This window comes from Dreissena polymorpha, chromosome 4 (assembly GCF_020536995.1).
Source record: "Dreissena polymorpha isolate Duluth1 chromosome 4, UMN_Dpol_1.0, whole genome shotgun sequence".
NCBI lineage: Eukaryota > Metazoa > Mollusca > Bivalvia > Myida > Dreissenidae > Dreissena > Dreissena polymorpha.
The window spans coordinates 65,124,594-65,145,957 of NC_068358.1; the positions used below are offsets into that span (position 1 = coordinate 65,124,594).

At 37.8% G+C, this 21,364-nt stretch overlaps 2 protein-coding genes across 3 annotated transcripts in view; both read left to right on the plus strand.

Annotated features, from left to right (window-relative positions):
- Positions 1-21,364, plus strand: part of LOC127876272 (serine/threonine-protein kinase LATS2-like) — a 66,391-nt gene that overhangs the window by 34,625 nt on the left and 10,402 nt on the right. For both annotated transcript variants that reach the window (XM_052421367.1, XM_052421366.1), the window contains exons 4-6: positions 4,581-6,899; positions 14,874-15,041; positions 19,501-19,607. In XM_052421367.1, coding sequence (XP_052277327.1) covers positions 4,581-6,899; positions 14,874-15,041; positions 19,501-19,607 — 2,594 coding nt within the window. The remainder of the gene's footprint in view (positions 1-4,580; positions 6,900-14,873; positions 15,042-19,500; positions 19,608-21,364) is intronic.
- LOC127876298 (uncharacterized) lies at positions 9,379-10,951 on the plus strand. The gene is made up of 3 exons (XM_052421427.1): positions 9,379-9,598; positions 9,788-9,910; positions 10,077-10,951. Exons 2-3 carry the CDS (start codon positions 9,820-9,822, stop codon positions 10,478-10,480), a joined length of 495 nt encoding a protein of 164 aa, XP_052277387.1. The 5' UTR covers positions 9,379-9,598; positions 9,788-9,819; the 3' UTR covers positions 10,481-10,951.

Sequence of the window (21,364 nt, forward strand, 5' to 3'; positions counted from 1 at the left end):
CGCTTTTGCCTAGGATCATGACACTTCATAGGTACATTGATCGTGACCCGCAGATGACCCCTATTGATTTTCAGGTCACTAGGTCAAAGGTCAAGGTCACAGTGACAAAAATCGTATTCACACAATGGCTGCCACTACAACGGACAGCCCATATGGGGGGCATGCATGTTTTACAAACAGCCCTTGTTTTCCGATCTTCATGAAACTTGGTCAGTAGATTTGTCCCAATGATATCTTGGATGAGTTTAAAAATGGTAACCTTTGCTTGAAAAACATGGCTGCCAAGGGGCAGGGCATTTTTCCTTATATGGCTATAGTAAAATCTTGTTAACACTCTAGAGGTCACATTTATTGTCTGAACTTCATGAAATGTGGTCAGAAGATTCATCCCAATAATATCTTGGACAAGTTCGAAAATGATGCCGGTTGGTTGAAAAACATTGCCGCCAGGGGGCGGGGCATTTTTCCTTCTGGCTATAGTAAAACCTTGTTAACACTCTAGAGGCCACATTTATGTTCCGATCTTCATGAAACTTGCGCAGAAGATTTGTCCCAATGATATCTTGGATGAGTTAAAAAAAATGGCAACCTTTGCTTGAAAAACATGGCTGCCAAGGGGTGTGGCTTTTTTCCTTATATCATAGGCGCTTGATGTCAATGTTTATATTTATTATTTATTTATTTATTTTTTTATTATTTTGTTTTTAGTTACCCGTTGTTTATTATAATGCATACACATACTAAATCAATACAAATCTTCCGACAAAACGTCTGCTTAAAAAAAAGTTCAACTATGTACATAGAAATTGACAAGGTAAATCACTCGCCATTTTCTGAAGCAACGGAAGCGCATCATTATGCATAATTAAATCGCTGTCACCCCGCTCGCTTATTGAGATGCGCGCGCAGGCCGGGAACCTCGCTCATTATACACAATAACAGCAACTAAGCGCCAGATTTGATTTTTGACGTGCTGATTTTTTATCTGGAAATCACCATGGCAGACGAAATCAAGTTAAACAATTGGTAAGGAATGATTCATGTGTATGCAATTTACATTATATTTTGTTGATTGCCCCATTAATTGAGTGAAACAATAGTTACAAGGATTTATCACATCGTCTGTGGATGTTTCTGTTGAAACTGAAAGTAGGTAGAGAAAGAGCGAGGTTCCCGGCCTGCGCGCGCATTTCAATAAGCGAGCGGGGTGACAGCGATTTAATTATGCATAATGATGCACTTCCGTTGCAACGGGTAACTAAAAACAAAATAATAAACAAATAAATAAAAAAATAATAAATATAAACATTGACATCGAGCGCCTATGCCTTATATGGCTATATATGGCTAGGGTAAAATCTTGTTAACACTCTAGAGGCCACATTTATTGTCCAATCTTCATGAAACTTGGTCAGAAGATTCATCCCATTAATATCTTGGACGAGTTTGAAAATGATGACGGTTGGTTGAAAAACATGGCCACCAGGGGGCAGGGCATTTTTCCTTATATGGCTATAGTAAAACCTTTAACACTCTAGAGGCCACATTTATTTTCCGATCTTCATGAAACTTGGTAAGAAGATTTGTCCCAATGATATCTTGGATGAGTTTAAAAATGGTAACCTTTGCTTGAAAAACACGGCTGCCAAGGGGCAGGGCATTTTTCCTTATATGGCTATATATGGCTGTAGTAAAATCTTGTTAACACTCTAGAGGCCACATTTATTGTCCAATCTTCATAAAACTTGGTCAGAAGATTCATCCCACTAATATCTAGGATGAGTTCAGATATGATGCCCTTTGGTTAAAAAACATGGCCGCCAGGGGGCGGGGCATTTTTCCTTATATGGCTATAGTAAAACCTTGTTAACACACTAGAGGCCACATTTATTGTCCAATCTTCATTAAATATGGTCAGAAGATTTGTCTTATTGATATCATGGATGGTTACTTTTGCTTGAAAAACATGGCTGCCAAGGGGTGGGTTATTTTTCCTTATATAGCTATATATGGCTATAGTAAAATCTTGTTAACACTCTAGAGGCCACATTTATGGTCCGATCTTCATGAAACTCGGTCAGAAGATTCATCCCAATAATATCTTGGACGAGTTCAAAAATGATGCTGGTAGGTTGAAAAACGTGGCCACCTTGGGGGCGGGGCATTTTTCCTAATATGGCTATAGTAAAACTTTGTTAACACTCTAGAGGTCACATTTATTGTCCAATCTTCATAAAATATTGTCAGAAGATTTGTCTTATTGATATCATGGATGAGTTCGAAAATGGTTACTTTTGCCTGAAAAACATGGCTGCCAAGGGGTGGGGCATTTTTCCTTATATGGCTATATATGGCTATAGTAAAATCTTGTTAACACTCTAGAGGCCACATTTATAGTCCGATCTTCATGAAACTTGGTCAGAAGATTCATCCCAATAATATCTTGGACGAGTTCAAAAATGATGCTGGTAGGTTGAAAAACGTGGCCACCTTGGGGGCGGGGCATTTTTCCTAATATGGCTATAGTAAAACTTTGTTAACACTCTAGAGGTCACATTTATTTTCCAATCTTCATTAAATTTGGTCAAAAGATTAGTCTCAATGATATCTTGAATTATTTTGAAAATATTTATGTTTGCTTGAAAAACATGGCTTCCAAGGGGCGGGGCATTTTTCCTTATATGGCTGTAGTAAAATCTTGTTAACATGGTAGAGGCCACATTTACTGTCCTATCATCATGTAACTTGGACAGAAAATTCATCTTGATAATATCTTGGAAGATTTTAAAAATGATGCCGGTTGGTTGAAAAACATGGCTGCCAGGGGGCGGGGCATTTTTCCTTAAATGGCTATAGTAAAACCTTGTTTACACTCTAGAGGCCACATTTAATTTCCGATCTTCATGAAACTTGGTCAGAAGATTTGTCCCAATAATATCTTGTTATCTCAGGTGAGCGACTTTGGGCCTTACAGGCCCTCTTGTTTTGAATCGTTAGAAGTCATTTCATATGTATGTCACCAGAAATAAAATTAGATTTGAAGATTCAAAACTTCAAAATCTTAAGTGTCGCATGATTTATGTAGACTTTTTGTAAAAAACTAAAAACATCTTCATTGGTGTGTAACATGGTCCTCTACAAAGTTTGGGTTCTTCAATTGGCCCTGCCATGGGAGTTTACTTGTTTTCCATATACATGTATGTATATTATAAAAACAGAAAGCTTCTTCAAGGATGATTTATTTAGTATTTGACATGCAACATTGAATGGTGGTCATCTACAAAGTTTGTTCAAATCCTGCATGTACAAAAATCTCAAAGGTTTGGTATTTAGAATTGAACACCACATGTTGGTGTTCTACCAAGAAGTAAAACACAAAGGTCAAAACCACAATTATTTCACAAACATCCCAAAATATGCAATGTTTTCATGTCTTTACTTGGTTAAGTGACCTAGGGCAGAAGTCATGCCTATGGTATGCTGCATGAAGGTCAAGGTCATTCTTCAATGTCAATGGTTTGAACCTTCATTGTTGTGAACGCTTCATATCTCAAAACTCTTGAAAGAGTTTTTCTGAAACTAAGCTGTAATGCTCAGTTCATCGATACAATGTGTAGGAGGCATGAGTTAGTCCCCTTTCTGGAGATCGAGGTCATAAGTAAGAGCATTTATTTTCATGTCCATTACATATCTCCTATACCCAACGAAAGAAAATCATGACACTTGGCTTAAATCTTTTTGTCTTAAGATTGCCCTTTACAAATATTGAACATTCCAAGGTTCTTTGCTCATGTCCATTTCGTTGTGCATGCTTTCCACATATTACATTATTGACATCTGGAAAAGCCCAAATATGTGTTTAAGCACAATTTTGTAATCATGTATAACTGTTTGTCACATTTGGTAAAACCACAAATAATAACAACGCTAGTTAAGTCTTGAAATGCGTCATTAATATAAATTATAACGTAATTAAAAACAAGCAAATGACATACCTTTTTAATTAACTTGTATTTGACCAGAACCGGTAGTCTGCAGATGATACTATCCCATTATGCTATTTGATCATTTCAATCAATGTTAATTTACTTTCAGCTTTAATTTGTCGACTTTATGATGATGCAAACTAATTGTTTGATGATTAATCAAAATGGTCATTTTGAGAGAAAAAGACAAAAATGTGTGCTTGTCCAGTCATTACATACTATCGTAAAATAGTTTGATGGCAAAATATATATAAACATTTTCTTCTCAAGAATCAATGCCAAGAGGTTTGTATTTGTTGTATAAAATGCATTATCAAGCTGTGCTTTATTAAGTTCATTCAAACCCCTCTAGTCAATTCTGGCTTTGCTTGTGAGTGTTTAAATGGTTAATATAGACTTATATACCAAACTAACTTTCAATCTCTTCTTAAATAATTACTTAGATAACTGATTGGGGGCCATCTTGGTCCATTTTATCTTGGCTTTTAACATATTAATCACAAGAATTAATATCTTTGTTTATTTATTGTGATATTGCAGATCAGTTGTAATAAATGACCTTGTCTCTTGTATTAATTCATGGTTTTGTTTCAGGGCCACACACTCCTTCCAGTAAGCGATTTGCTGAAACAGTAAGCCCTGGTTCTGACAGTGCCAGCACTGGTTCAGACACTCCTAGTATCAATCCTTTGACTGGATATCCTCGTGCAACCCCAGGGCCACAAACGCAGCGTGTCCCTTCTGTTCCTGTGAGTTCAGCTCCTGGACGAGTAACGAGCCCCCCACCAGCGTCACCGGCCCAGATGTTGTTGAATGGTCATCAGACACCTCCACCTGTGCCTCCAAGACTGCCAATGAGTCAGACATCCAGCTTGCAGCACATGGTGTCACCAATAGGCACACCACAATTCCAGTCAACTCCCACTTCTGTGTCGGGAATAAAAGTGATACAACCAAACATTTCCTTAAATGATTCTAGTAATGTACCAAGGCAAATGTTGTCACCTGCATACAGTCAGGCTGATCAAGTAACTATCAAATACCCCTCACCTGCACAACCACCACCATATGGGCAAACTACTCTAAGAGTTGACAACAAACAAGCCAAGGGGCATTCCATTCAAATAAATACCCCTAAAGGTCAGACCATACATGTAGTGGATAGTCATAGAAGTGATGCAGTTAGAATACAAATCAACAACACTGGAATAATAAATCCTGCAGAAGTGTACACAAAGGGTCATCCTAGAATACAAACTCATCTTGTGCAAAGTACATCAGTTATCAAACCCCCAGCTCATATTGCAACAGGTGTTACCCCGCCTGTAAAAACGGCGCAAGATGGACATTTCACATCTTCAATGCATACAACAATAATACCTCCAAGGAATTCTCAAGGAGTTCAGATAACATGCACAGACAGCCAGAACCCAAATGGTCACATTATCTACCCTCCAGAAAGAATGACCCATGAACAACAGTTCCAGCAGCGATTCCATGGAAACAGTCCATTGCAGCTTCAGATCAAACTGGGAAAACCAACTCATCATATAATCAATGACATAATGTACTCCCCTGCAGACACACCTCAATCAACCTCACGATCTTGTTCCCCGTCAACAACTACATCAGGCAACCGCAATCAGTCCCCAATGTCAATAGGCTCAACCAACTCAGACATTCCAGATCATCCCCCACCTCCCTACCCTGGCCCATGTCGACCTGTACCCACATTCTCGCGGGATCCCAATTTGCATAAAACTATTCCTATACAACCAAAGCCTCACAACCCCAACAAAATGACTTTGCCTTACCCCCATCCTCAGATGGTAACGTCAGTGCCTGCTGGAATTCAGTTTGGCTATGCAACTGGGCCAGAAGAACAACCTCCATTGCCACCCCGTGTGCCAATTAACAAAGGTCTCAGTGAAGAATCTCAACCTCCTATTCCCCCGAAAGAGTTTGCAATAAAACCTAACCATCATGACTATACAGCAGAAGATCTGTCAGTACTTGTCATGCAACAGAAGGCTGCCATTCAGTTGCAGACCCATAGAGAACTCAACACAACTAATGATGATACAGACAGTGAAGTCAATTCCAATATATCAGAAGCAAGTAATCCTGACCATAAACGAACATGCACTTCTCCAATTCCAGAACGAAAACCTGAATCCGAAGAAAAAGAAATCTTAAGAAAAGATTCCACTGTTAGAAATTACTCACCAGCAGCATACAAGTTTTTCATGGAACAACATGTTGAAAACTTGTTAAAAAACCATGCTCAGAGAATAACCCGCAAAATGCAGCTTGAAAAAGAAATGGCCAAGGTAAAATTATCAGAGGATGCTCAGCTACAGATGAGGAGAATGCTTCAACAGAAAGAATCAAATTACATTAGAATGAAGCGTTCTAAAATGAAGAAGGATATGTTTGAGAAAATTAAGAAACTTGGAGTAGGTGCTTTTGGGGAAGTGCATTTAGTGCGTAAAAAGGATGTACAACAGTTGTATGCCATGAAAACACTGCGTAAAATGGATGTGTACAAGCGCAATCAGGTTGCACATGTAAAGGCTGAACGTGATATATTAGCAGAAGCTGATAATGAATGGGTGGTCAAACTGTATTACTCATTCCAAGATCGGGATTATTTGTACTTTGTCATGGATTACATACCAGGTGGTGATTTGATGGGTCTCTTGATACGAAAGGAAATATTTGATCAGCCACTTGCTATGTTTTACATCGCTGAACTAGTGCTGGCAATAGAAAGTGTGCACAAGATGGGCTTCATCCATCGAGATATTAAGCCAGACAATATTCTCATTGATAAACATGGACATATCAAACTGACTGACTTTGGTCTCTGCACTGGATTTAGGTGGACTCACAATTCCAAGTATTACCAGAAAGGTAAGTTTATGTTACATCATGCATACATGTTTAAATAACCTGTTATTTGTGTGATACACATTTGTAAAATATAATAATTTGAATTGTATTGGCGATTTATTCTTTGACTGACCAATCAAAAGGCATTATTTTATGAAATGTCATGGTCAACATGAATTGATATTAAGCCAGTGCACACATTTCAGACTTAACCATGTTCAAGGATAAAAATTTACAGAAAATTTGACCTCACCATGTTTTCCGAATTACATTTCAAGCAACTTACAATAAGCAAAAGGATGTTACTGCATACATGCCATACGTCCCGATCTCGGCGGGACAGTCCCGCTTTTGGGCCCTTTGTCCCGCCGTCCTGCCTTGAGACGATTTGTCCCGACATTCGTAACAAACGATGTAAGGTCTATAGGTTCCCAATAAAATTCGCTATTCAAGCTCTGTTTCGCTAGCACTTACCACCGCTAATCCCTTTATTGCCCCCAATTAACAATCTGATTCTACTTATCGTGAGTACCAGAGTTGTTTATGACACCTTATCAGCGATTCATCGGCTAATTATTGATTTCATCAGGCATTCACACCATGGTGGTCTTCAAGATAGTGGTCGCTTATTTCTATCGATAGTTGTATTATAATGAAATAAATGTTGAAAAAAAATGTGTTTATTTTTGTATTTGTTTGAAACGGTTTACAAAACAATTGTTTTGTAAAATTAACTCTACGTCATTAATGAGTCTTTTACATTCAATGTTTAGTTCCAATATAGCGGGATAATCCGAATGTGCAATATACCAAAATCGCAACAAACAGTCCAATAAGTGATACCCATCCTGTCTAGTGTAATTGGGTGTAATTGTAATAAAAACAACGAGGTTCTATGCATGACAGTTTGACCCTACTCCAATTAAGCTAAAAACAACGAGGTGCTATGCATGACAGTTTAACCTTACTCCAATTAAGCCGCGACAATTGACAAGTAACAAACTGCGCATGGATACATGCTTAAAAAACATCGCACCAAACAGTAAAAGTGGTACCCATCTTGTCTTGTGTTATTGTAATAAAAACAACGTGTTGTTATTCATGACAGTTTGACACTACCCCAATACAGCGCCTGACAATTCACAATTCAGTTTAATCTGTGTATATAAGAAGAAAACAAAATATGATTATTAACATTAGAGAAAAAAATTTAGAGTAAAGCATCCATAGACTTCTTTTGTCCATTTGTTTTTGTTGGTGTAACAAAAAACTGCTTGAAATGTCCAAGCGACCCGCAGAGCCGCAAGCTGGTGCTTCTGCTAAGAAGGCAAAGAGAACCTGTAAGTTCCAGGAAACGTGGAAGACACAGTTTGAGTTTGTTGCAAAGAGCAGCAAGGGCGAGGAGTATATGTACTGTCGCCTGTGTAACGTGGACGTGTCAGTTGCCAGCGGTGGACGTAATGATGTCACTAAGCATGTCCAAAGAACAACCCACGTAGAAAAAGTCGCGACAGTAAAGACAGCGACGAAGATCGACACCATGATCAGACCTGTAACTAAGATCATCGATCCAGTTGCCAGGGCAGAGGTGCTGTTCTGTGCCTTTATAGCAGAGCACAACCTTCCCTTCGCGGTCGCTGACCATTTTACAGACCTGGTGAAAGTGATGTTCCCGGACAGCGAGGTTGCCAAGAAATTCCGGTGCAAGCGTACAAAGGCGACGAACATAGTTACCAAGGTGTTGGCGCCAGAGGGAGAGAAGAAGGTTACCCAGCTGTGTCGCTCGCAGAAGTTTTCCATCCTCATGGACGAATCAAACGACCGCGGAGATAGCAAGTGCGTGGCCATACTGGTCCGGACATATGACACGGATGTGCTCCAGGTGAACACGTTCTTCCTCGCCATGCCTATATGTAATGTGGGGAATGGTGAGAATTTGTTCATGTGTCTGCAAGAAGTGTTCACGGCGAATAACATCCCGTGGGAGAATGTGGTCGGGTATTCCTCAGACAACGCTGCCGAAATGATAGGAAATAATAACTCGGTCCTGTCACGCATTCGAGGGAAGGTACCGAACCGAATGTTGTGAATATTGGCTGCCCGTGTCACATTATGAGTACGTGCACACAGTATGGCGTAAAGAAGCTAGGTGTACCGGTTGATGAGCTTCTTCACGACGTTTTTACGCACTTTCAACACAGCTCCAAGCGACGCCAAGCACTCCAGGAATTCCGGGAATTTACAGACACCGAGACATACAAGCTGGTTAGGTTCTGTTCAACCCGCTGGCTGTCTCTCCAGACCTGTGTTGACCGCTTCTTACAACAATGGCTAGCCCTTGAAGCATACTTTGCAAGCCATGAGGATGTCGAGAAGAAAGGAAACAGAGTTGCCCGTGCTTCTGAGAATCTGCATGATCCAGTGGTAGCGCTGGTGTTCAGGGACCTGTCGTTCATTCTGCAGCCGCTGAACACATTCAACACAGACTTCCAGCATGCCAGCGCCGTGGTGGGATACCTGCACAGCGAGATCAATCGCCTGATCCGCTCCACAATGGCAAAGTTCGTCAAGATGTCAGTAATCTCGGCGGCAGCAGACGTAACAAAGGTTGACTTTGAGACCCGCGACAACCAGCACGATGATGACACGATCGCAATAGGCCACGCCACACGTACCTACCTTGACGAGGCTCCCCCGGAGGTCCAAGCATCCTTTTTCAGGTAAAAAAACAACTTAACACAACCATTTTTTTTTTATTGAAATGGTGCACACAAATAATATTCTTTCTTTAATTAATGAATATCGAACATGGGCATATTAATGTGTCTTAAAATAAGTAAATAATCACATTAAAGTCGTTTACGTGTAACACACGAAACACCTGTGTAAATTAGAATCACTGTTCACAGGAAGGTGAGGGCGTTCTACGTTGACCACGAAAATGCTCACAAAGTTTCCGGTCAACGATGAGGTATTGAAGGCCCTAAGTTTCCTGCGTCCAGAGAACAGACAGAACACATCGACAGAGTCTGGTAGGTGTATACATAAATATATACAGTTTTTTATTTAGATATGCTACAAATTAATTGTCATTTTAACAAGTTAAAGGCACACCATAAATAAAAAAACAAGAAATAATTACGTTAAGCATCATTGTGAACTTAATACGATATTGACAAATGTCATTTTTGTTTTTAGTAGTCAAGCTGTCCGTGCGGCTAGGTGTGGGAAATCCAGATCGTATTCATGATGAATTCGTCGATTTCCAGCTGCTTTCAGAAAGCGCGTTACCCCCTTACGTTGAGGGAATGGCACTGGACCCCTTCTGGTCGTGCATTGCCAGCATGAAAACACCGCTACAGAAGGCTTTGTTCCCGCAACTCTCTGCACTTGCATTTGCAGCGCTGTCAATCCCGCATTCAAACGCCGATCCTGAACGTTGTTTCAGCGCCCTGAAAAAAAATCAGAAAGAAGAAAGAGAAAATCTGGGACATAAAACGGTTGAGGCGTTGTTGAGAATAAAAATGAACACTAAGAGGGTTTGCTTCAACCAAAACCCTACCTCAGAAATGTGTACGGCCACGCATTCCGTGTGTAACTGATGTAACTGTTCGGTGTATAGTGTACTGTAACCCGTACTTTCAGTCTACTGGATAGCCTCCCCTTTGCCATTGAAATTAATATAATGAGTATTGTTGAATGTTCTAGATTTTGTACTCTTAAAAAGATGAATATTATCTTCGTTGTTTGCTATTGTCTTATTTAATAAAACTGTTATTGTTATGTTTTAGATTTCATGCTTCATATCAGATGTTTTATGTCTTGAACAAAAGTATCAAGAGTTTTTGTTAGTACTATACTGACTATATTAAAGGTGGAATGATAGATCGTTTTAGGTGTCCTGCTTTTTGGTCAAATGTCCCGACATTTTTTTATGGAATGTCCCGCTTTGGACCTAAAAAATTATGGCATGTATGGTTACTGTTAGCACAATAAATCAAATTAATATGTGTCATGATCCATCTTCTTCAAACCAGTTAAGGTTTTAAACCAGAAATGAACGTTGTGTAAAATCAGTGCTTTTTTATTGCAATTTTGGGGCCGATATTCGGCCCCATTCCCCTAAAAAAAGAGTATATATTTTTCCCCCATTTTGTAAAAAAAATCCCCTCCAGAATAAAAAAAACAAACTTAAATACTTAAAATAATCATGACAAATATATCTCAAATTTATTTCAAAAATAACAAACAAAGTATATAGCTATAATTTATATGATTTTTAATTATTATAAAGTGTTATATTAAATTACATTAGTTTTTTCCAAATCATTAGACTTTTCAAATGAATTGCATTTTTCTCCCAAAATGGCCAGGAAAAGGCCTGATGTATCTATATTGTGTCAATATTTGTTGATAAAAACATTCCAATTTGGTCCATTTTATTGATAAAAAATGCTCAAATTTGACATTTAATCGATTTAAAAAAACTATTCGACTCAAAATGGCTAAGAAAACTGAGACTGTGCATGAAGGCTGAACTGTCTGAAACTAATGTTGAAAAGATCATTGATATATATTTCAGAAAAAGGACAGAGACATTCTGCTGTGAATATTATATTCATACAAACATGTGTATTCATATAATAAATATCATTACATATAAAAGAGTGAATTTTAAATTTTCCCCTTTTCCTAAAAAACGCATTTTTTCCTTTTGGACGGGCCCTGCCGCCATTCCCCTATAAGTGAAAAAAAACACTGGTAAAATCAACCAGGCCTTTTCTTGGGGTATCTACAGGTACGTTACACGGACCCATTCCCAAATTGAAACTGGAAAAAAACATTACAAATGTGAAAAACAACAACACCCAATTTCCTCTTTTTTTTCTTTTCTTTTAAGAAAGAAGTGTCTAATGATAAATATATTTAAATTTTGCTTCAATTACGACTAACAAAGTATATACAGTGTTTTTTTTTCACCATTTTGGGAATGGGGCCGGGTCCCTTTGGATAATCGGGGAAATTCACGGCGTTTTGACTGTTTTGTTAAAAATGCTTCAAAATTGAGAATACAAGTGTTTTCAGTTGTTGTTTTTATGCCTCCGGATGGAATGATCGGGGGTATATTGTTTTTGGCCTGTCTGTCATTCCGTCATTCTGTCATTCTGTCACCAAAACGTTAACCTTACATTAAAGTTTTGAAATAACTTTTGAAATAATGAACATAGCAACTTGATATTTGGCATGCATGTGTATCTCATGGAGCTGCACATTTTGAGTGGTGAAAGGTCAAGGTCATCCTTCAAGGTCAAAGGTCAAAAAAAAAAAAAGCAGCGCATTAGGGGGCATTGTGTTTCTGACAAACACATCTCTTGTTTTACTTAGGTTGAACACTGATATAACTATGATTGATAAAACTATCTTCTTGCAGTTTGAATTATTATAGAGTTATATTAAATTATTTTTTACCAAATTTTTCGGCAAAAGAATTCCCAATCTCGAAAGGGCTTTTTTTTTACATGGCAAGGAAAAAGGTTGTCGACTTATTTCGTACATTTTCCAGTACCAAATTTTCCTATGCATAGCAAGCCACCATGTATAACGCGCAGGCTGTTTTTTAAATGTAAAAATGGAGAAAAAAATATTTCAAGCCAATACAACTACCAAATCGGACAGAAAATAGACACCATTTTACTATTGCGCAATCAAATAATCCCAGTCATTGGAAAGCTTTATAAGGCATTCAAAAGAGAAAGCGTCATTATGATAAGGAGCATGGGTTGTGTAGCACTTTACTTTTCTGACAATGTTGTAATTTTCTAGCAACATATTAACAGTCCACATGCATTTTGTGTAAAGCATGCAAAATAAGGATTCATGTACATCATTTCATTTTTCCTCGGGGAAAGCATAGCTTAAAATTTAAATGCTGAATAAAAACTTCATTGCGCATGAGAGACAAGGCTACAGGTGTTAAGGTATGTCAGTAGTGACGTAAAATTGTTCATCTATTATGTTGGACAGGTGGGGTTATTGTTTGTTGCACGACACAAGCCTGAATGTGATGAACAATGAAGGTACCTGAAATCAAACTTGGAATTTGTGCGATTTACTCCTGAAAAATACTATACACAGTGTATACATTGGGCAATAAAGTTGTTAACAATTACTATTCTACCTGAACAAAGTCAACTATCGATGCAGCTTGACTGGATTAGTGTTTTATAGGAAATGTCAAGTGCCAGTTAAGTACAATGTATTATGTACTTGCTCTTGTGTCAGAACTGAATTTATCAAGATTGCAAAACAGTTGCACGATTTATCCATTGATTACATTGGGTATTAATGTCTTTTATGCAGTCTCGGCCAAACATAGACGGACATGTCCTGTAAAATTTTGTAAGGTCCGGCCTGTCGGTCAAATTAACAGGACCGATTGTCCGGTAAAAAAGAGAACAAATTTGTTGGTTTGTATAGGTTTGTTTACGGCTCTGAAAGTTTTCTGAGGTGAAAAATAGCGATAGTGTCTTTATACATGTGCTTTTCCGTACCAACGCTCTTTATGCTGAATTTTCCTGATTGGTCCATTTTTGTGCATCTTGTGAATGCGGGTCAGGACGTTCCAAATCCATGCCGGCCTAGTCGCTTAACAAGATTATCATAAATCTGATTATTAAAATTTAAATGATATCAATTTGTGTGGTTTTAATAGCAATAGTTATGTATAATAATGTATAATAATCAGTGCTCCAGCTAGGCCTAAATTGAAGGGCGCCCCGCCCTGCCCTCCCGAACCTCCGCCCTACCCTTCCTAGGACCCCCCCCCCCCCTGCCCTTAAATTTTTTTTATTTTTTTTACATATGATGATTTGATACATTGTAATTAATTTATTCCTCATTGTAGACATTATACATGTGTTTGAATTGTTTAATAATAATGGGAATAATATATTCTAACAATTGTTAATAACATATAAATTAACATGCAAGAGGACGCATTCCAGGGTTGAGAAACGCCCACGCGCTCGAAAGTGCCCTTTTTACAAAATACTGCGCGTCCAAAGTGCCCTTTTGATAGAAAAGCCCCCCCTGCCCTTTTCAAATCTTAGCTGGAACACTGATAATGATCATTCTCATTTGAATCGTTATTATCTTGGCTTTCAATGTCCATGCTTGAAGAAGGCTGGTCGTCATTTATCAGGGCATCGTTGGTTTAGGCCGTATTGACCAGACTCATATCTGACATGCGCACTTAGCGTAGCTTAGGTAAACAAGTATCAGCTACTTACGTTTTCGAAAATGTTATTAAGATATTACGAAGGAGCGATTCCTGTTTATATTTACTGTTAACATGCATTCATGTTTTTTAGCGTGCTCATGGTGAGCTTTTGTGATTGCTTTTTGCTTTTACCTAATAGACTGAATGTTTATATTGTACATATTAGGTTTGTAAGGACAAGTTACAATGTATTTACAATAGTTAGATTAATTTAATACACACAATATAACAGTGGACAAAGAGTAACGGTAGTTTACATCAGGGGAAAACTAACTGTTTACTTTAATTGGTTAAGATAATGTGATACCCCACAAATTGTATACAGCTGTCAAGTTAGTAAATTTCATTCCGATAAAAGATATACAAATTGAATTCCACAATCACAATCTGTTCTCTAGATCAGAAATCTTTTGTTTCAATTGTTGGTTTTCAAATTCAAGTCCTGTTAATTTGTCATTAAATGTTAATGAAATAAATAAATATGGGTGGGGGGATGGGGTGTGTTGGGATGGGGTCGTTTTGGCCTTTTTGACATAGCAGAACAATACCTAAGTCATGTTTGTTTACTTCAGGAAAATGGAGTACATTGCGTTCATGATATTCTTAAACTTATTTATTGTCATTATCGGCCAGAATTTAAGAGTTTTTGTATAGAAAAAGCGTCTGCATGTTATATTTTTTAAAGTTAAGAAATTAATATACTTCGTTAATTTCAGATGGATTTCATCCTCGCAATGAGTCAATGGATTTAAGCGAGAACCATTCTCCAGACTGCAAGTGTCCCAAGTTGAAGCCACTAGATCGTCGGAAACACAGGAAATGCCTCGCTCATTCACTTGTGGGCACACCAAATTACATAGCTCCAGAAGTCTTAACTAGACAAGGTTAGCTTTTACCGAAATGTCCATCCAATTTAGAGCTTGCTGCTTCTACACCAATTGTTAAAACTGAATAGTTAAGAATGCTGCCAATTGTCAAGGTCACAATTGGGCTCTGTAAGAAAGGGTGCCAGCAATAATGGTCACAATGTTACTGGTCACTCCAGGGTTTTTTTTCCCTTTTTTGGGAAGATAGCCCATGGCTTTGGAATTGGGAATTTTATCGGCATTTTCATGAAATTGGGAAAATTAATTCATTAGCCTTTTTTTTCCACACGAAAAGTCCACTAATTAGGGAAATACTAAATTTGATATAACACTTTATAATCATTAAAATTAAAAAAACAAAATCATAAAATACTTTGTTAGATGTAATTGAATTAAAATTGAGATAAAATATGCATAAGACACTTCTTTCTAAAAAAAAAAAAAAAAAATTTTTTTTTTTTTTTTTTTTTTGGAAATTGGGAATTTTTTGCCACATTTTGGGAAAAAAGTATACTTTTTGGGATTGGGAACATAGCCGAATTTCGGCTATAAAATCGGGCCAAAAAAAACCCTGCACTCGTACATGTAAATGGAGGGTGCCAGCAATAATGGTCACAATGGTTAATGGTCACTTGTACATGTATGGAGGGTGCCAGCTATGATGGTCACAATTGTAACTGATCACTTCTATGGAGGGCGCCAGCAATAATGGTCACAATTGTTACTGGTCACTTCAAAGGAGGGTGATAGCTATGATGGTCTCAATTGTAACTGGTTCTTCTATGGATGGTGCCAGCTATGATGGTCACAATTGTTACTTGTCACTTCTATGGAGGGTGATAGCTATGATGGTCACCCTTGTTACTGGTCACTTCTATGGAGGGTGATAGCTATGATGGTCACGGTCACCATTGTTACTTGTCACTTCTATGGAAGGTGCCAGCTATGATGGTCACAATTGTTACTTGTCACTTCTATAGAGGGTGCCAGCTATGATGGTCACAATTGTTACTGGTAACTTCTAAGGAGGGTGCCAGCTATGATGGTCACCCTTGTTACTGGTAACTTCTATGGAGGGTGCCAGCTATGATGGTCACCATTGTTACTTGTCACTTCTATGGAGGGTGCCAGCTATGATGGTCACAATTGTAACTGGTTACTTCTATAGAGGGTGCCAGCTATGATGGTCACCCTTGTTACTGGTCACTTCTATGGAGGGTGCCAACTATGATGTTCACAATTGTTACTGGTAACTTCTAAGGAGGGTGCCAAATATACTGGTCTCAATTGTAACTGGTAACTTCTAAGGAGGGTGGCAGCTTTGATGGTCACAATTGTTACTGGCAACTTCTATGGAGGGTGATAGCTATGATGGTCACAATTGTAACTGGTAACTTCTATGGAGTGTGCCAGCTATGATGGTCACAATTGTTACTGGTAACTTCTATGGAGGGTGCCAGACATGATGGTCACCATTGTTACTGGTAACTTCTATGGAGGGTGCCAGCTATGATTGTCACAATTGTTACTGGTCACTTCTATGGAGGGTGATAGCTACGATGGTCACAATTGTTACTGGTAACTTCTATGGAGGGTGATAGCTATGATGGCCACAATTGTAACTGGTCACTTAAATGGAGGATGCCAGCTATGATGGTCACCATTGTTACTGGTTACTTCTATTTAGGGTGCCAGCTATGATGGTCACAATTGTTACTGGTTACTTCTATTTATGGTGCCAGCTATGATGGTAACCTATATGGAAAGAGATAGCTATGATGGTCACAATTGTTACTGGTAACTTCTATGGAGGATGCCAGCTATGATGGTAACAATTGTTACTGGTAACTTCTATGGAGGGTGATAGCTATGATGGTCACCATTGTTACTGGTAACTTCTATGGAGGGTGCCAGATATGATGGTCACAATAGTTACTGGGAGGGTGCATGATATGATGGTCACAATTGTTACTGGTAACTTCTATGGAGGGTGCCAACAATAATGGTCACAATTGTTACTGGTCACTTCTATGGAGGGTGCCAGATATGATGGTCACAATTGGTACTGGTAACTTGTATTGAGGATGCCAGATATAATGGTCACAATAGTTACTGGTACCCTCTAACGAGGGTTCCAGCTATGATGGTCACAATTGTAACTGGTTACTTTTAAGGAGGGTGATAGCTATGATGGTCACAATTGTTACTGGTATTTTAAAATCATGTTGTGATATTTTTTGCAGAGTGTGTTGTGGCATGTCTGTTGTAAAAAAATTGTAATGTGAACATTCTTGAAATAGTATTGCAATTGCTGAAACTCCTAGATCAGAAGAGAAATTCTTGAACTAATCCACTTCTTTCTAACACAACACAAAGTATAATGATATAAAGATCAATGCATAGTATTGGGAGTTTAAACCAGTTTGATGGCTAGCCTTATCTTCTTGAAACTTGTTCAGAATATACAGTTCTGTCTATATGATATCTAGGCTGAGTTATGTCACATGGGGTCAAAAACTAGGTAAGGACATCAACATAAAAAAAGCTTGTGAAGACTGGAAATTCCTTTTTTTCCCCAATCATCATGGAACTTGCTAAGGAGATTATTTTGTTCTATTGATGTCTATGGTGAGTTTAAAAATGGTAACAGTCCGTTACAGACTTCATTGAAATATTTCAAACAAGATAGATTTCACAATTGTCGCGCAACTTGCTCAAAACATTTTTTTCTAGAATTATAATATATGAAAATTGGCTGTGTAAATCCCTGACTGACAGGAGGTGATGCAGTTTTCCTGGTAAAACTTGATGAAAATATATTTACCAGACTTTTTATTGATAATCTCAAAAAGGCCAATTAGGAGCAATTGCCTAATTTTCAAACTTGGTCTACACATTTGTTCTAATTTTGTTCCGGTCAAGAAAAATCTGTTTCATAAGGGTTTAATTTGGTTTTATTAGCTCATCTATTTTTTGAAAAAAAATTATGAGCTATTGTCATCACCTTGGCGTCGGCGTCCGGTTAAGTTTTGCGTTTAGGTCCACTTTTCTCAGAAAGTATCAATACTATTGCATTCAAACTTGGTACACTTACTAACTATCATGAGGGGACTGGGCAGGCAAAGTTAGATAACTCTGGCGTGCATTTTGACAGAATTATGTGCCCTTTTTATACTTAGAAAATTGAAAATTTTGGTTAAGTTTTGTGTTTAGGTCCATTTTATTCCTTAAGTATCAAAGCTATTGCTTTCATACTTGCAACACTTATTAACTATCATAAGGGGACTGTGCAGGCAAAGTAATGTAACTCTGACTGGCATTTGGACGGAATTATGGGCCCTTTATATTTAGAAAATTGAAAAATTTGTTAAGTTTTGTGTTTTGGTCCACTTTACCCCTAAACTATCATAGATATTGCTTTCATACTTGGAACACTTGCAAACTATCATAAGGGTACAGTAAAAGGACAAGTTGCATAACTCTGGTTGTCATTTTTATGGAATTATGGCCCTTTTTTGACTTAGTAACTTTGAATATATGGTTAAACTTTGTGTTTCGATCCATTTTACTTCTAAAGTATCAAGGCTATTGCTTTCAAACTTCAAATACTTTCATGCTATCATGAGGTTACTGTACCTGGCAAGTTGAATTTTACCTTGACTTTTGAATGACCTTGACTCTCAAGGTCAAATTATTAAATTTTGCTAAAAATGCCATAACTTCTTTATTTATGATTAGATTTGATTGATACTTTGACAAAACTACTCTTACCTGACATACCACAATAGACTCCACCCAAACCATCCCCCCTACCCTCCCCCTTAATTTTTTTTTAAGATCATCTCACAAATGACCACCACACCCTCACACTATACTATACCCCCCCCCCCACCCCCCCACCCCCAATTGGTTTTTTTTAAACGGTTAAAAAACACAAATATTTATTTTTTATTTTATGTTTGAAATACCGTCCAACCATCGCACCCAAGAATCCCCCACCCACCCATCCCCCCCCCCCCCCGGAATTTTTTTTTTCGCATTTTTTTAAGATAATGTAATAAATGTCCACGCCCCCACACTCCACCCCTCCCTCCTTTGTGATTGAAAATGAGAGTCCCTTCACCTTTAAAAAGAAAATAGATGAGTGGTCTACACCCGCAAGGCGGTGCTCTTGTTTATTTAGAAGTCGCATTTATTGCTCAAATATCACGAAAGCAGATTCGGCCAATGTAGATCTTTTATTTGGGTCTTAGGTGAGAGCCCTTTAATCGTCTACAAAGTGTTAACGGTTTACCAAATGTTCAGAAGGGTTAATGGTTAACCTGTTGCATCCTTACTTATCTAGCAACTTTTAAACGTATGATATGTATTTTTCTATGATTTATATGTCTGTTGTTATTAAATAAAATTTGTCTTAATGAACTTCAGCTGTATATTAAATATCGTGTTGTTGACTATATAAGTTTGTATTGCTTAGGGTACACTAGATGCTGTGACTGGTGGAGCGTTGGTGTGATAATGTTTGAGATGTTGGTTGGCCACCCACCATTCTATGCTCACACTCCAGAGGAGACACAGTTCAAGGTATACTGTAGCTTGTATCATTGGTTTCTGTAATAATATTACTCGAGTTAGGGACAACCTACGGTGACACCCTTCTAGTCACCCAGGGCATTTTTCTTTATATGGCTAAAGTAAAACCTTGTTAACACTTGAGAGCCCACTTTTATTGTCTGATCATCATGAATCTTGTTTAGAAGATTAGTCCCAATTATATTTTGGATGAGTTTGAAAATGGTTCAGGTTGGTTGAAAAACATGGCACAAGTGGGAGGGAAATTTTTCCTTATATGGCAATAGTAAAATCTTTTTAACACTCTAAAGCCCACATTCATTGTCCGATCATCTTGAAACTTGGTCGGAAGATTTGTCCCAATGATATCTCAGATTTGTTTGAAAGTGGTTCCGGTCTGTGGAGAGGCATGGCCACCAGGGGGCAGGGTATTTTGCCTTATATGGCTAGAATAAAACCTTTTTAAAGCGAGATTATACGATTTTTTATATGTCTTAAATTGTAATATATTGATAAAATATGTTACAATAACACAAAATAGGCCAAAAAAATTATACATTGAAGATGAATTTAATAAAATGAAGCAAAGACAAATAAGTGCCCCAAGCCGATTGTGACGAAGATATTTCGTACATATTTTCCTACAATAACCGAAGCATTCGTCTTTTTAGTTAGTGTTCGTGTGTCCTATGAATAGGTATCGCTGCAGAATTTACAATAAACTGTTGACAAAATCGTATAATCTCGCTTTAACACTCTTAGTCACATTAATAGTTCAATCTTCATGAAACTTGGTCAGACCATTTGTTCTTATGATATGGTCAGTTCCTTTGTATCTCAGATGAACAACTTTGGTCCTTTTAGGCCCTCTTGTATATAAAATATTTTTTAAAGTAAAACTTGTCAAAACATGTACATATATTGTAAAATTACTGAATTACATTGTAGCTTGCTTTCGTATCTATTGTTAATAAACAATAAAGTAAACAATTATAACACGATATGTCAACAAAATATAGATGAAAAACAAGTTTTACGCAAACTTCCATCAGAAAAGGTTTGTTTACTAGAAATTGCCATGTTTTTCATTTGACAGTTGTAGGTCAGGATCACTCTGACGCTTCTTATTTATTCTGCCACTCTGATTAGTCGATCATCGCACATGTAGAATGATGTTCGGTACTGGGGGATAACTTAATTTGCATAAGGCTGTGTTGAGTTAGTCATTTGTTTTTTAGTGTGTATATATTTTATAATGAATGCAACGAAATTCAGTAACAAAACAATTCTGTATTTTCAAAAATAGAAACATATTAAGGTAATAAGTGACATGGTTTTTTGGCAAACAGATAATTTAACCATTTGAAGTAAACAATTTTACAAGGAAACTTAATATTAACATGTTTAGCAACAATGACTACAATGGAACTCGTCACCGCGTCGCAAAACTAGTTTTTCATAACAGAATGCCAAGTGCATCAAATGTCCTGACAAGTCACATGGACCTCAGTTGAGGAGTTTAATGTGAGGACAGTCTCTTCCCTAAACATCTTACATGGGAGAAATTTCTCTGCCGAGATTGTGCTTCTGTTGAGGGGGAATATTTCAGCCTCATTAATTGCCAAAATGATGTTTAGTGGGTGGTCAATGATCAACAGCACTGGCTGGCTAATATTGGAACGCTTGGTGTACTTCAGGAAATGTGTCTCCATGTATTGCTTGAATACATCTGCATTTGACAAACCGGTCTCCGACATCATTGCCATGGC